The 15,288-nt window shown below is 44.2% G+C and overlaps 1 protein-coding gene across 11 annotated transcripts in view; it reads right to left on the bottom strand.

The window, feature by feature from the left end:
* FAM120B (family with sequence similarity 120 member B) overlaps nt 1–15,288 on the bottom strand; it is a 74,746-nt gene that overhangs the window by 41,221 nt on the left and 18,237 nt on the right. For 9 of the 11 annotated variants that reach the window (XR_013830898.1, XR_013830899.1, XM_079939908.1 and 6 more), the window contains one exon: nt 3,347–3,448. Coding sequence is in view for 9 of the 11 variants with exons in the window: in XM_079939908.1 (XP_079796034.1) it covers nt 3,347–3,448 (102 nt within the window). In the remaining 2 variants the exon portion in view is untranslated. Of the gene's footprint in view, nt 1–3,346; nt 3,449–9,025; nt 9,137–9,803; nt 9,844–15,288 lie in introns of those variants that run through there. The other 2 variants (XM_079939903.1, XM_079939902.1) reach the window with 2 other exon arrangements.

The raw sequence follows: 15,288 nt of genomic DNA, 5'->3' as shown, positions 1-15,288 counted from the left end.
CACGCGGCCTTGCGTTATCCTGATGAAAGAGTATGCATTTTCTGTTGACTAATTCTGGATGCTTTTCGTCGAGTGCTGCTTTCAGTTGGTTTAATTGGGAACAGTACCGGTTGGAATTAATCGTTTGGTTTTCCGGAAGGAGCTCATAATAAAGGACTTCCTTCCAATCCCACCATATACACAACATCACCTTCTTTGGCTGAAGACTGGCATTTGGTATGGTTGGTGGTGGTTCATTTTGCTTGCCCCACGATCTCTTCCGTTCCACATTATTGCACAGTAACCACTTTTCATCACCTGTCACAATTTGTTCTAAAAACGGAATGTTTTCATTACATTTCAGTAGAGAATTACATGTGGAAATACGGTCAAGAAGGTTTTTTTCGCTTAACTTATGTGGAACCCAAACATCCACATAACCAGCTGGTGCAAATCATTTTCAGCTCTTGACTTGGATATTTTGAGCATGTCGGCTGTCTCCTGCATGGAATAACGTTGATTGTTCTCAGTTAATGTCTCGATTTTATCGCTACCAACTTCAACTGGTTTACCCGACCGTGGAGCATCATCCAGTGAGAAATCTCCAGCATGGAACCTCGCAAACCACTTTTGACACATTCGATCAGTCACAGCACCTTCTCCACACACTGCACAAATCTTTTTTTGCATTTCGGTTACATTTTTACCTATCTTGAAATAATAAAGCAAAATATGCCAAAAATGTTGCTTTTTTTCTTCCATCTTCAATGTTAAAATGGCTACACAAAAATTCACCAATTTTGGTAAGTCTTTTATTAAACGCATGCTGATATGACAGCTGTCACATACGATCTAACAGAACTGTTTTGAATGAAGTTAAAGACAACTAAGTGCTACTAGAGCCACCTTACGGAAAAAACGAATGAACTTTTGGCCACCCCAACAGACACACAAATTACCAATTAGATACGTGCAATCAGCTTTCCTAGGTTTGTAAAATAAGGATATGCTTATTATGACTAAAAAATGGCTCTGTGAAGAAAAAAGAAATCATCTACACTTTGTCTAAAGAAGAATCTCCAGTTCTAGAGCTAGAAAGCTATTTCAAATGCTTCCCTGTTATGTGGTCCAAGACACCACAAAATGCAGAACATCCGTAAGTGGAGTGTGATGAATGAACAAGCACACATGGACGCAAGGATCCTGTGAGGGTCGTCTGGGGAAAGGAAGCGAAATCTCAAGGTACACCCTTCTTGTGTTACCAGGAACATCATCTTTCACGACATATTGTAATATCTATACAATTATAAACGTCATATAGCGAGTACATCTGGACGTGTGTATATGTACACACACGTTAAGATGGGGATGTGGATGGAATATATGCATGTAAATGAGCTCCATGAATAAAATATACTAGTAATGAAATTAATTTTTCTCCTCCCTGGCTGGTCATTTATAATTCTTTCCCCCTTTTAACTCTTACCTAATTTTTAGGTAATCTTTATAATTTTTCTGCTCCCCTTCTGTCTCCTTTCCACTTTGTTAAAAAACATCTGATTTATTTTTTATTTCCACCATTTAAGAAAGCAAGTGTTAAATCACGTGTGCTGTTAGAGGAAAAAGTCTTTTTTTCTACATTGGCCACTACATGGGGAGACTCACTGAAAATGTAACATCCATCATACCAACCTAATGGCACCATCTCAGGAGAACAGGAAGGATCAGACACGGTCTCCCCTAGAGCAAAGCTCTAGCAGCGCCGCTGGCCTGGCTGGAAAGGATGGCTTTAATCAGGCAGCAAGGACACCTTGCACCTGTGCACAAGGGGCCTGCCAAGGTGAGGATCAAGCAGCAGGAGTCCACTGGTTTTACTCCCACATGTCAGGGTGAGGTTGGAAAACACCTGAGACAGGAATTAGCTAGTCCATTTTCCAATTTAGTCTAAAACCACTTGGCATTTTTCCTCATGGATATAGAAAGCTATTTACATAAAAATCTTGTCATCTTGTATCACTACTAACATAAGCATGAACAGAGTAATTCATCTAAACCACCTGCAACAAAAGTTCAAGATCCCATTTCCAGTTTCCTAGTGATGGCAGACGTGCCGTCCCCAGCTCCTTCTGGAAGCAGAGTCCCAACTGCAGTCTGGGTGTGCCACACGCACAAACCTGTGGTTCACAAGACCCAGAAGCAGCCTCTCTGATAAATGAATGACTTCTAGAGCTTATTAAAGCCTTATATGGAGTGGCTTCTAAAATTAACTCATAATAATGGATAACCAAATATTCTCCATAATTCAAGTGAGGAAAAGAACTATCACAATCACTTTCCACATTATTTTTGGAAAGATCCTATAAAATGAAAATTACATATATAGCAGAACATTTCTGGGAAACGGTTTTGGCTATCCTTTAAAAATACTTCTTGCTGTAAAACCAAATGTCAATTCATCTTAATTTGTTTTTGTGATAAGCACCTTTTTAGGTCTGAGTATATCACTCACCAACTGAGAGAGTAAGGAAATATTCCTTCAACTTCTCTCCCTATACAATTCCACTTATAAGAAAAATGTTTTGCAGTGTTCAATCCTTATTTGGTAAATTATAGGCTTGAGTGATAGAAAATAATAGTGACTTAAGAGAATTTAATACATACAAAAACGGAATATAAAAGTTTTGAAAAGTATTTGTTTTCCAAAACATAACGAGGGCCACTAAAATAAACCCTAAAGCCCTCTTCTTCAGTTGTCTGTATGTAAAACACTATCTGCTACAAGCATGCTTGATCTTTTTCAGATACTAAGAACTCACAGGAAGGAAGGATTTACTTCAACTAATTTTTAGGAGAACTTTGTTTTTTCCTCCCCTCCCATTATGTGTTTTAAGATACCTCCCTTGAAAAAACTTTTTTTCCAGTTAAAATAACTTTTCTTTGCCTCCCCTCCCCAGTTCCTCAAGCCCACTTTCAGTGGTGGGAGCAAGACGAGAACTGACTCAAACAGAGTAGCAAGAACCCAGCCTTGTTAGTTGGGTGGGTTTCACTGAGTGACGGCCAGGCGTCGGGTCCTGGGGCCCCACCCATGACGACCTTTCTTCGCCCCCACCCCCCGCCCCGCATGCACCTTGAGCAGTGGGAGGGGAACGAGGCAGGACGACTCGGCAGACTGGCCCCGGGAAAGTCGGTATAACGCCCTTTGCTCAGGTGTTTTAGAACTTTATTAGATACACTGCTCTGGGACCCAAGGTAGAAATGAAAATTGGTATGTGTACAGTTCTGGAAAAGTATGTTTCCACAGAGATCAGTGCTGGACTTGCATCACATCAACAAATCAATGATTTATTTCAATCAGGGCTGTCTGTACCTGGAATGCTCATCTGCAGAGGCCTGACGAGGTCCGGCTGCCTCAGTGGGTTCCCAGAGTACACAAACCACTCCTTGACAGTGGGGCAGGTGCTGGTACCACCTGAGTAAAGACAGCTGCATCAGTGGACATGCGTGAGTGCCAATTCATCACCAGGCTAACACTGCACCAGACCCACATTGGCCAGGACCAACTCCACGCTGGTGAGCACAGTGAGTTCTCACATCCAAGGTCACTGAGAGGCCTTGGGCTTCCAGCAGTGGGCCCCCTACCCTCTGATCTGACGGCCATCCGTTCATTCCAACAGGAATGATAACCTTGTCGGGGAGGATGGCAGGATCACCCGGGTAAGTGATTACCAGGCAGAGAGGCAGCCACGGAGATGACTCCTGCAGCATTCTGCCTTCCTTCCTTCCCACCCTCCCACCATTCCAGAAAACATTTACAGAGAACTGGAGAAATAGGACAGTCCTTTCTGTTCTTAAATTCACTACTTTACACAACTATCAAGACTACTGTTATGTCAGACAATTCAGAAAGCTGACAGAAATAATCTAGAAGTAAAGGCCTTTCTGTCTGTTGCTGGATTATTAATTGCTACAGAAGTTCAGCTGGCTTGCATTCTTGTACCAGCCTCAGCAAAGCGGAGGTGGCGGAAGCCTGTCCTACTCAGCGTTCTCGCTCAGCCTCTCCAAGCCATCAGCGTCTGGCTCCCCTGCGGCCTCCAGACCCTGTCCCCCCCAGGGCCCTCACCACACCAGCCCTGGCCTGGGGCCCACAAGGGGAACTCTTGGCCTTCCCCCTTCACGCTGGCACTGCCCTGGTGAAAGCAGGCTCCTCTTCAGTCTCATCCCCTTTCAAGCCATTCTCCATGTCAATGGGGCTTTTGGGGTTTTGCTTTTTTAAAAATGAAAATCTGACCAGGTCGGTCACTCTTTCTAATTAGGATTCCCCAACAGCTGCCCAGGGACCAGAAGCAAGTGCGGATCTCGGAGCCCAGCAACTGCCCAGGGCCCCTGAGTTGCTCTGGGGGTGGTGACCGGTTCCCGGGCGGCTGACACTGCTGGTCTGGGGACCCTGGAGAACCACAGCTCCGGCTCACGTGCCGTGCTCCACTCAGCGGCAGCCCCCCAGATCCCCAGGCTCACCTTGTCTTTTCTTACCTCTGCATTTGGTCTGCACTCTCTTCTCTGCCCGCCCCCCCACTCCCCGCAGAGGCCCACTTCCCTTGATGGGCACTTGGTGAACTCCCCCTTTCCCTTTCCCTCACTCTCAGTTAGGCATCAGTCCCTCTAGTGTGGGGCCAGCACCTCCCCCTGCACCCCCCAGCACCCCATGCCTCCCTCCCCTAGTTCTCTGGCCAGAGTCCCGCATATGCCTGCAATTTTCCCGCGGCTGCCCACCCTAACTGTGAGTTCCCCACAGCAAGAACTGTGTCTTCTTCATATAAAACAAAGCCCAGAGCAAATATTCATTAACTGTTAAGTTTAATGAGCAAATTCATCTCAGTCTAAATTTCACGCATACCAAAAAATTTTTAAAAAGAAAGAAAATATGAGAAGTATTCTTGATGTTGTTAAAAACAAAACAATCCACTTTCTATATAATCCTCTTGGCCTAGGTTTCCATTACATTAAAAAACAGCCAGGGGGCTTCCCTGGTGGCGCAGTGGTTGAGAGTCCGCCTGCTGATGCAGGCGACACGGGTTCGTACCCCGGTCCGGGAGGATCCCACATGCCGCGGAGCGGCTGGGCCCGTGAGCCATGGCCGCTGAGCCTGCGCGTCCGGAGCCTGCGCTCCGCAACGGGAGAGGCCACAACAGTGAGGGGCCTGCGTACCGGAAAAAAAAAAAACAGCCAGGGCTTCCCTGGTGGTACAGTGGTTGAGAGCCCGCCCGCCGATGCAGGGGACACGGGTTTGTGCCCCGGTCTGGGAGGATCCCACATGCCGCAGAGCGGCTGGGCCCGTGAGCCATGGCCGCTGAGCCTGCGCGTCCGGAGCCTGTGCTCCGCAACGGGAGAGGCCACAGCAGTGAGAGGCCCGCGTACCGCAAAAAAAAAACAAAAAACAGCCAACTGAGTGAATACTGTCCTACTCATGCCAAGAGACAAACTTTAGGAGGTTTAGTAACTCACACTCAACCGCTGCCATTGATGAACCTAGCCTGCCAATTGACTCCTTGGGAATCACTAAAACATTCACAAAACCGCACTTCACACCGCGTGCAAGTGACCATCTTTCATCTAAAACTGTTCACAGCACAGAGGTTCAGAGTTGACACCTCAAAGTTTTAATTCTAAATAACACACAAAGAAAGTAAAGATAGGTTCACATTGGGCACTGGTATCCTTTATTTAAAAACACCTGATAGGGGCTTCCCTGTGGTGCAGTGGTTAAGACTCCGCCTGCCAATGCTAGGGGACACGGGTTGGAGCCCTGGTCCAGGAAGATCCCACATGTCGCGGAACAACTAAGCCCGTGCGCCACAACTACTGAGCCCGCGTGCCACAACTACTGAAGCCCGTGCGCCTAGAGCCCATGTTCTGCAACAAGAGAAGCCACCACAATGAGAAGCCTGCGCACTGCAATGAAGAGCAGGCCCCCGCTCGCCGCAACTAGAGAAAGCCCGTGCGCAGCAACGAAGGCCCAATGCAGCCAAAAAATAAATAAATGAATAAAAATTAAAGAAATAAAAAAAAAATAAAAACACCTGACAGACCTTCTGTTATTTCCTTTCTTGTTAAGACCCAGGGAAGTCATCTTTTGGACAAATATTCCAAGAGAAATGCCACACAGCATCAGTCGTTCAGCTGCAATCCAGGAGGAAACAGCTGCCCATCGAGAGAGCCCAATAGGAGCTGTGAGCTCACCTCTGCGTCAGGCCCGGCAGAGAAACAGGCCCAAGGCCAGCACCAACAGCAAGATCTCTCTTCCCTCAAAATTTAGACCACCACTGATGCCCAATCCCCTCTTTCCTCATTATTTAGACCAGCACTGACACCAAATTCCCTCTTTTCTCCATAATTTAGACCATTGAGGGTTAAGTGAATATTAATTACAAAGTATTTCTTAATTAACAAAAGAAGGGAAGCTTTTGCTTTTACAATAAAATGGTTAACTGACATCTGATGAGTTTAACTGACTAGGTCTCAGCACAACAAACTATGTTGCTTAAAATGCAGTACTTACAGCTATCTACTTACAGAGCCTTGAATAGGAAACTCTTAATTTTCAAATAAAATTAACTAGCCAGAGGATAAAAGTTCAATCAGAACTGCTGATCTGAAGTTTCATTCCCTAAACAACATTTGATAAATTGTGGGGAAGGATACAGGAAAAGAGGGATAAAAACAAGCATCTTCTCTGAAGTGGAGGGCAGGTGTCTGCAGGTTCTTCTGCGTCCTGCCCTCACCCGGTGAGCTGCCCGGTGACAGAGACCCTCGATACGCCTTTGTTTCCTCCTTCTGCCAGAAGAGGGTAAAAAGGCGGTGCAGAGCAGCTAGAAAATGCTATCAACATGGCAGAGTAAGTCTGTAGTCTGGATAAGGTCTCTGTCCAGACCTAAACATTCATTTGGAAGCATTTTCACTGTTAATTCAGACTATGCCTACCACAGACACAGTTACAGCTCCCCACTCCTAAAAGCCACAGCCGGATGCAAAGTGTTACCTGAAATCTTCTTAAAATAAAAATAAATGCATTTTGCTTGAAAATGCTATAGTTCAGCACATTCTCTGGGGTACCACATAATTTCAGAGGTTTTAATCTGGTATGCACTTTGAAACAACAGCAGAAATGTTTGCAATAATTTGGTTTGTCTGAATTAAAATAATCTTCTTAAATACCTACACATCAAGAAAAAGAGAAGAGGAAATTGAGTTTGGTAATTCCTAAAAGAAAAGGTTGATTTTCTCATCTGAACTTTCAATTTGCTAGGCTCTGAGTTCAAACGAGCAAAGTAAAAACTCAAGTAAAATTTCTTTGCTAGTTTTACTCTCTATTCACGCTATAACATTTTACACGGAAAACAGAAAAGTAGCATAATCAAACTTGTTCTTCTGCTATTCCCAAAGGACAGACACATTATACTGCTTTATAAAAGCTTCTAGTATAACTAAGACATTTTCCCCTGGGAGCAAAACTGTGGAACTGTCTACATGCCCAACCGCTCTCCCATAAAAACTCTTGATTATGCCAACACACACTCCCAGCAGTGCCCACTCCTCTCACACAACCTGGAGGGTCTGTGAGCACTGGGAGGGGAAAGAGAACGAGCAGAAGCAACGTCAACTTTAACCGCTCAAGTACTGTACTTTCAAGTTTGATAACAATCCTCCAGGCTTTAAAAAGTATACATATGTCCTTATGATCCTGTAATATTTTTTATATTGCTGGTTTAATCTGTAATTATGTGTGGCTTTAGTCCTTAAAAATACAGAAAAACTCCCCATTCTTTTTTGTATACATTTGAAAAAAAAAGTCACCTTTTAGGTCAACCCCTAGGACTTGGATGAGCTGATGGCCTGTAGGCGCTTTGTAAAGGTGCCACACGGATGACATGACTCCCTAACCGCCCATCACAAGACTATCATTCTCCTGCAACTCCCATGGATTCCCAGAATGTCTGCTAAGTGAAAACGAGGAGAGAATGACAAGGAAAAAGGACAGTTAACCTTAATTGTTGAAGACTGCCATAGGCGTGGGCTCTTCTCCAGAGCTGCAAACCAGTGAGACAAGAGCAGGAGGGCAGAGCAGAATCTGCCTTCTTGCATCTTTCTGAGTTCCTTCTGTTTCCTAAAATATATCAAGTTTTATGGTGATTTAACCTAATCTTATCATTAGGGAGACTAAAAAACGGAGACAGAGTTAAAATCAGCGGTAAGAATGGGTATGAAGCCAAGGATGGGCTGAGGTCTGAGTTGATTTCAGGGTTTCTCCCCACTTTTGGCCATGATGCCATTGAGCTGTCTAAATACCATATATTCAACTATATAAAATACATGTAAGAGTGACAGCGACCAACCACTCCCTAAAGAGGCACCCTGCAACATTCCAGATGAACTGGAGTATCCAACAGATCCATTACCCAAATCTTGCCCATAATTAGGAGCTCTGAAGTATGAAGCCATCAATTCGGTGCTGTGCTTTGGCTCAGACCTCCAGCGTCCACAGCTGTGCACCTGCAGGAGCCCTAGTGCTGACAGTCGATGACCGTGGAGTTAAAGGCAACTTTGATTCTAAACTCCAAACGAGTGGGCTCCTGCCTGCCAGTCAGACAGGGCTTAGAGACAGCTGCTTACCTAGTGGGATTTGAGAGACCATCGTTCTCCCTCCCATGTCTGAAATTCAACCATTAGGGTAATCCTTTTCTAAGGAATGCCTTGCTAAATGCAAGTACTCCTGAAAAGGTAACTTTTTTTTTTTTTTTTTTGCGGTACGCGGGCCTCTCACTGCTGTGGCCTCTCCCATTGCGGAGCACAGGCTCCGGACGCGCAGGCTCAGCGGCCATAGCTCACGGGCCCAGCCGCTCCACGGCATGTGGGATCCTCCCGGACTGGGGCACAAACCCGCGTCCCCTGCATCAGCCGGCGGACTCTCAACCACTGCACCACCAGGGAAGCCCAAAGGTAACATTTTAAACACACACTCAACACACATAATATCGGTCACCTAACTCACCTGAGAAATCTGCCAGGTGTGGCAAAATGCCCCCTGAACAGTCCCTGCTCCCTCAGCCTAGTGGGGAGGAAGGCCACCGGACAACACCCATGTGAACAGGGTGCAAGTACGAACTGTAATAAGCTTAAGAATGAAAAGCACAAAGCTTCTTCAGAGGAAATCAATTTTGATGATGGCATAAGGGAGGAATCTGGGGGAGTTGGTTTTCAAGGGCATGAGGGACAAAGAGAACTGGTCAGAAGGATGGGTCATTTGTAAACATGTGGATGGACCTAGAGTCTGTCATACAGAGTGAGGTAAGTCAGAAAGAGAAAAATACCGTAGATTAACGCATATATGTGGAATCTAGAAAAATGGTACAGATGAACGTATTTCCAGGGCAGGAATAGAGACGGAGACGTAGAGAATGGACATGTGCACACAGGGGTGGAAGGGGAGGGTGGGACGAATTGGGAGATTAGGACTGACATATATGCACTACCATGTGTAAAAGAGATAGCTAGTGGGAACCTGCTGTATAGCACAGGGAGCTCAGCTCAGTGTTCTGTGATGACCTAGATGGGTGGGATGGGGGGTGGGGGGGAGGTCCAAGAGGGAGGGGATACATGTATATGTATAGCTCATTCACTTCGTTGTACAGCAGAAACCAACACAACACTGTAAAGCAATTACACTCCAATAAAAAATTTAAAAAAAGGATGGTCTGAGCCAGAAAAATAAATTTTGTATTTTTCAACATGGATTTGGTTTTTAAAGCAATGCAAGTGAATGAAATCACCTGTGGATAAAGGGGGCAAACCCAGCTTTGATGGCCTCCCACCAACAGAGCCACTGAGAACAGGAGCCAGGCCAGCAACTTGAGGCTTCCAGCAGGAATTCGACGGTCCAGGAGGAGCTTCAGGACGGAGAAGAGAAAGGCCCTGATGGAGAGAGGAAGGAGAGAGGGACACTTCTCCAAAAAAGCTGAGGTTGGAGTGGTGAAATGTTACCCAAATGCAGCCAAAACAAACCAGGAAGTAGAAGATGAAGAAACAGAACATCAGACCAGGAAGTGCAACATCTCTTAGCAGTTCCAATAAAGGAAAACGGACATATGGATGGGAGAAAAATGTATAAACATGCAGGATAAAACTCTCCAAGGGGAAAACAGTCACAAAAAAGGAACAAGAACCACACTAGCACTCAACGCCGTCAGCACCCGGAACACTAGAGGAGGGTGGGGTTAGCTGAGACAGGGTGGGTCGTGCTGATGACTCTTCCCTCTCCAACAACTCTAGAAGCCACCGCCTTCTCCAGTGGACACTTTTTACCCTGAGGCACCGTGCAGACAGCAACCTAGGGTGGAAGAGCCTGGCAGAACAAGCCACTCTCTGAGAGGACGAGGCTGTCGTGACAGCAGGGGCTGCAGGCAGAACCAGGAGCTGGTGGCGTGCAGAGACGGCTCCAGAAGTCTGCAGAGGAGCATGCTCGAGGTCCTGGTGGGTCCAGGGCAAAGCTCAGTGAGGCCAGACAAGACAACCATGGGGAACCCTGCTGACCGACCCGGGGGCCCCTGCGGCCAGTGTGCAGAGACGTTGTCAAACACCGGCACTAGGGTGACAGCCCAGGAAGGCCCAGCCTCAGGAGCAGGGCCACTCTACCTCCTGAAATTCCCTATAAGGCAAGCCCTGAAAGGATTGGGTAAATGAACTGCCCGACAGGACAGAAATCAAGACCCTTCACAGATCCAAAATCTTCTAGAATACAATAAAAAATACTGGACATCAGAATAAGCAGAAATATGTGGACCCATTATAAGGAGGAAAAGTCAATAAACAGACACAGGCCCAGCAATGACAGGGATGATGGAATTAGTAGACAAGGACTTGAAAACAGCTACTGTGAACAAGTTTAAGGATTTAAAGGAAAACATGAAGACAGGGAAGAAAGAAATGGAAGATTGTTTTAAAAAACTGAAAAACACAATATCTGAAATGACAATTTCACCGGATGGGTTACCAGCAGATTAGACACTGCAGAGGAAAGACACTAGAAATGCGAAAATGACAACAAGAGTGACCCGAATTGAATCACAGAGAGAAGAGGCATAAAAACAAGCCTTGGTGCCTGAGGGACACTGTGAGGTGTGAACCAGGCACGTAACTGAAGGCCCAGAGTGATAGGTGAGAGAGACAGAAAAAGTTGAGCACCGTTTCATGAAATGTTGTTTTCTAAGTCAATAGGGAATAGAAATGGACCCAAAGAGCTCAAGAGTTGCAAGCAGAATAAACAGAGAGGAAACGACTCCAAAGCTCAGCTTGAACAGTGGCTGAAAACCAGCAATCAAGAAGAAACCCTAAGGACAGCCAGAGAAACACACACTTGCAATCCGTGGACACAACAGTCAGAAGGACAATCGTCAACTCATGAGAAACACAAGCCAGAGACAACAGAATGACACTCTGAAAGTGCCCAACAAAAACACCTAAAATTCTACATCCAGCAGAATTATATTTCTGAAATAAAGAGCAGCAGAGGGCTTCCCTGGTGGCGCAGTGGTTGAGAGTCCGCCTGCCGATGCAGGGGACACGGGTTCGTGCCCCGGTCCGGGAGGATCCCACATGCCACAGAGCGGCTGGGCCCGTGAGCCATGGCCGCTGAGCCTGCGCGTCCAGAGCCTGTGCTCCGCAACGGGAGAGGCCACAACAGTGAGAAGCCTGCGTACCAAAAAAAAAAAAAGAGCAGCAGAAATGGTGCACACAGAAGACCTCATCTCACCTATTAACTCCTTTAAAAGACAAATGACTGGGACTTCCCTGGTGGCACAGCGGATAAGAATCTGCCTGCCAATGCAGGGGACACAGGTTCAATCCCTGGTCTGGGAAGATCCCACATGCCGAGGAGCAACTTAGCCTGTGCGCCACGACTACTGAGCCTGAGCTCTAGAGCCTGCGAGCCACAACTACTGAGCTTGTAAGCCACAACTACTGAGCCCATGTGCCACAACTGCTGAAACCCGCAAGGCCTAGAGCCCGTGCTCCACAACAAAAGAAGCCACCGCGATGCAAGAAGCAGCCCGCACACTGCAACAAAGAGTAGCCCCAGCTCGCCACAACTACAGAAAGCCTGCATGCAGCAACAAAGACGAACGCAGCCAAAAAAATAAATTATTCTTAAAAAAAAAAACAAAAAAACAACTGACTGTTCAAAGGAAGGGTTGGAAAACTTGGCTCATAGGCCAAATCTGGCTTGCTTGCTTTTATACAGTCTGAAAGCTAATAATGCTTTTCATATTGTTTTAAATGCCTGGAAAATTATCAAAAGAAGAATTTTCTGTGACACAGACCGATGACATAAAATTCAAATTTTGTGACATGGGAAAACTAGACAAAGCTTCACTGGCACAGCCACACCCTTCTGGATGTAGGTCCATGGCACTTGGCTCAGCAGGGCTCAGCAGTTGTTACAGACTGTGGGGCCCTCAAAGCCTAAAATATTTATTATCATCTGGTCCTTCACAAAAAAGTTTGCCAACCCATGGTTTAAAATAAAAATAAGAATTGTGTGTTATGGGATTTAAAACATATACATAATCTCAAAAGGTTACCTACTATGTTTCCACTTATGTGACATTCTCAAAATGACCAAAATGTTGAGTTGGAGGACAGACTAGTGGTCACCAGGGGACAGGGACAGAGGGCAGGGTACAAAGGGGCAGCATGAGAGAGTTCCCCTGTGGTGATGGACCATTCCTGTACCTTGACATGGGATAAAACTGCATAGAACTATACACATACCAAATGAATGGGTAGACAAAATGCTGAAAAGTGAATAATGTCTATGATCTAGTTAATAGTACTGTACCAATGTCAAATTCCTGGCTTTGATATCGTACTTTATTTTATAAGATGTCATCTTTGGGGAAGCTGGGTGAAGGGTACATGAAACCCTATGAGCTATTTTTTGCAACTCCCTTGAATATATAATCATTTTAGAAGTTTTAAAAATATACAGAATAGCAGGGAGAATGCAAGTACACTGTTGTAAGGTTTTTACAATACACATTACGTGATATGATACGGAAGTCAAATTGTGACACGTTAAAGACATATATTATAAACCTTATAAAAACTGCTAAAAAAACAAGCAAACAAAAACAGGTAAATCTAATAATCCGAGTCCAATAATAAGCCAATACAAAACAAAATACTAAAAATTACTCAATTGATCCAAAAGAAGTCAGAAAAGGAGAAAATAAGGGAAAAAAGAACAGAGCAAAGAGCAAAATGAAGACTTAAACCCATGAAGACATTACATGTACTGTCAATAAGTACATTAAGTGTAAATGGCCTAAACAGTCCAATTAAAAGAAAGAGATTGAAAGACTGTATATGCTGCTTAAAAGAGACATACTTTCAATATAAAGAAATAGTTTAAAAGTAAAAGGACAGAAAGAAGATACACCATAGTCATAAGAAAAGTGGGGTCTGTATACTTGTATCAGACAAAGCCAGCTTCAACATAGGGAATATGATCAGATTTTCTAAAAAAGGGAAATCTCATAATGTTAAAGGAGCCAATTCATTAAGAAACATACAATCCTCTATGTACATTCACTAATAACAGAACCTCAAAAACATCGGAAGTAAAAACTAACAGAATGAAGGGAATAAATAAAAACATCCACAACAGTATCTGGAGATTTCAACACTCTTTTCTTAAAAACTATGAACAAGCTGACAGAAAGTCGGTGGAAGACTCTCATAGCCCTCTTCGCAATACTGGCATTTTATAGAACACCACGCTCCACTGCAGAAAAGACATCTCTTTTAGGTGCATGTGCAATAGTAAGCCAAGCCAAGCAAACAGCATAGAATACGCTTTATTATATTCATCATAAATAAACCTGCAACAGCAGCTTTTTATGTTACATCCTAACAATGTAGACTTCATGTAGAAAGCCAAAAAGTTGAGAAAGAAAAAAGGAGAGTGAAGGTCAGTTGTGAAGATAAGTTCAATCTGAGTAATTTTCCTGTTACTGTGGTTATCTAATAAAGTGATCTCTATGGCTGTCAATAAATTGCATTAACAAAGTAGGAAATTTAAGTTATGAAGTTTATATATTTTAACCTCATTTAACAAATTACTCTAAAAATAATTCTAGGCAAATATTATTCTATAACATGAAATTTTTTCATGATGAAGATATCTTTTCTTTAATCATTGGAGTCAATGTGCCATCATTCATGTTAAGAAAGAGTATATGGGCAGAGAACCACATAAGAAAAATAGAAAAATTATTTCAATAATATTTGGTTTCAAAGTTTACATAGGTTCTTCTGTTTCTGTCTTCAAATCAGCTTAAACATCTTTCTCATGTCCTCCTTAGGCCACATCAGTGTCTGAACTCTCACAGCACCTATGGGAGAAGGCAGCACATGATGGGTGGTGCTGGGAATCTAATAAAATCTGGGTACAAAGGACCTGCCACTCCCTCTGCCCAAAAAAAGAATAATCACAACACTTCAATCTGATGATTCTATCACCATCGTTAGATTATGTAAATGTTTCCTTTCTGGAATAATATTAATAGTAATGTTGGTAGGTTTGGAGATAATGGAGTTTAGGCAAATGGGCCACAGACATCCTTTCACCAGGACTTTTCTGCTTCAGTCCTTGCCCTGACAGTAGTGTGCCAGACTCTGTTTCTCATCCCAGCACCATCCGATCAGACCATGATGTTCCAGCAGCCTGCCTCAGGTCAGCAAGGCCTTGCACGGAGGTAACCGCATGCATTAAGCATCACTAGTCTGTGCTACAGAGCGCTCTCCGACACTCCCAATTTCCCCAGACTGTTCCTAACAGAGGGTTACAGGGTCTGATTAATTTTATTCCTGGTGTTAAAGGTCCTCTCAATTTTACTGGCCTAGCCAGGGACAGTCCTCTCCTTATCCTCTTGTTCCTACTGTGAAATTGAAATACAGATGGAAAAACATAAACTTAATTACAGAAACTCCAAAGGAAAATTTTGTTTATATTTTAAAATATGATGATTATATACAATCATTTTACGAAACTCACATTTTGAGGGAGAGTAACTAGACGCTGTCTTCTAATAATAAACACACCCTACACTCCTACAGGAGGAAAGGGTTTTCACATTTTTTAAAAAGGACGAATCCTTTTAAGGCATAAAAATACAACATTTTAGAGACTTCCCTGGTGGTCCAGTGGCTAAGACTCTGTACTTCCAATGCAGGGGGCGTGGGTTCGATCGCTGGTTG

This window comes from Stenella coeruleoalba (genome assembly GCF_951394435.1).
Source record: "Stenella coeruleoalba genome assembly, chromosome: 12".
In the NCBI taxonomy this organism is placed as follows: Eukaryota; Metazoa; Chordata; class Mammalia; order Artiodactyla; family Delphinidae; genus Stenella; species Stenella coeruleoalba.
This window is presented reverse-complemented; position numbering and strand designations above follow the sequence as displayed.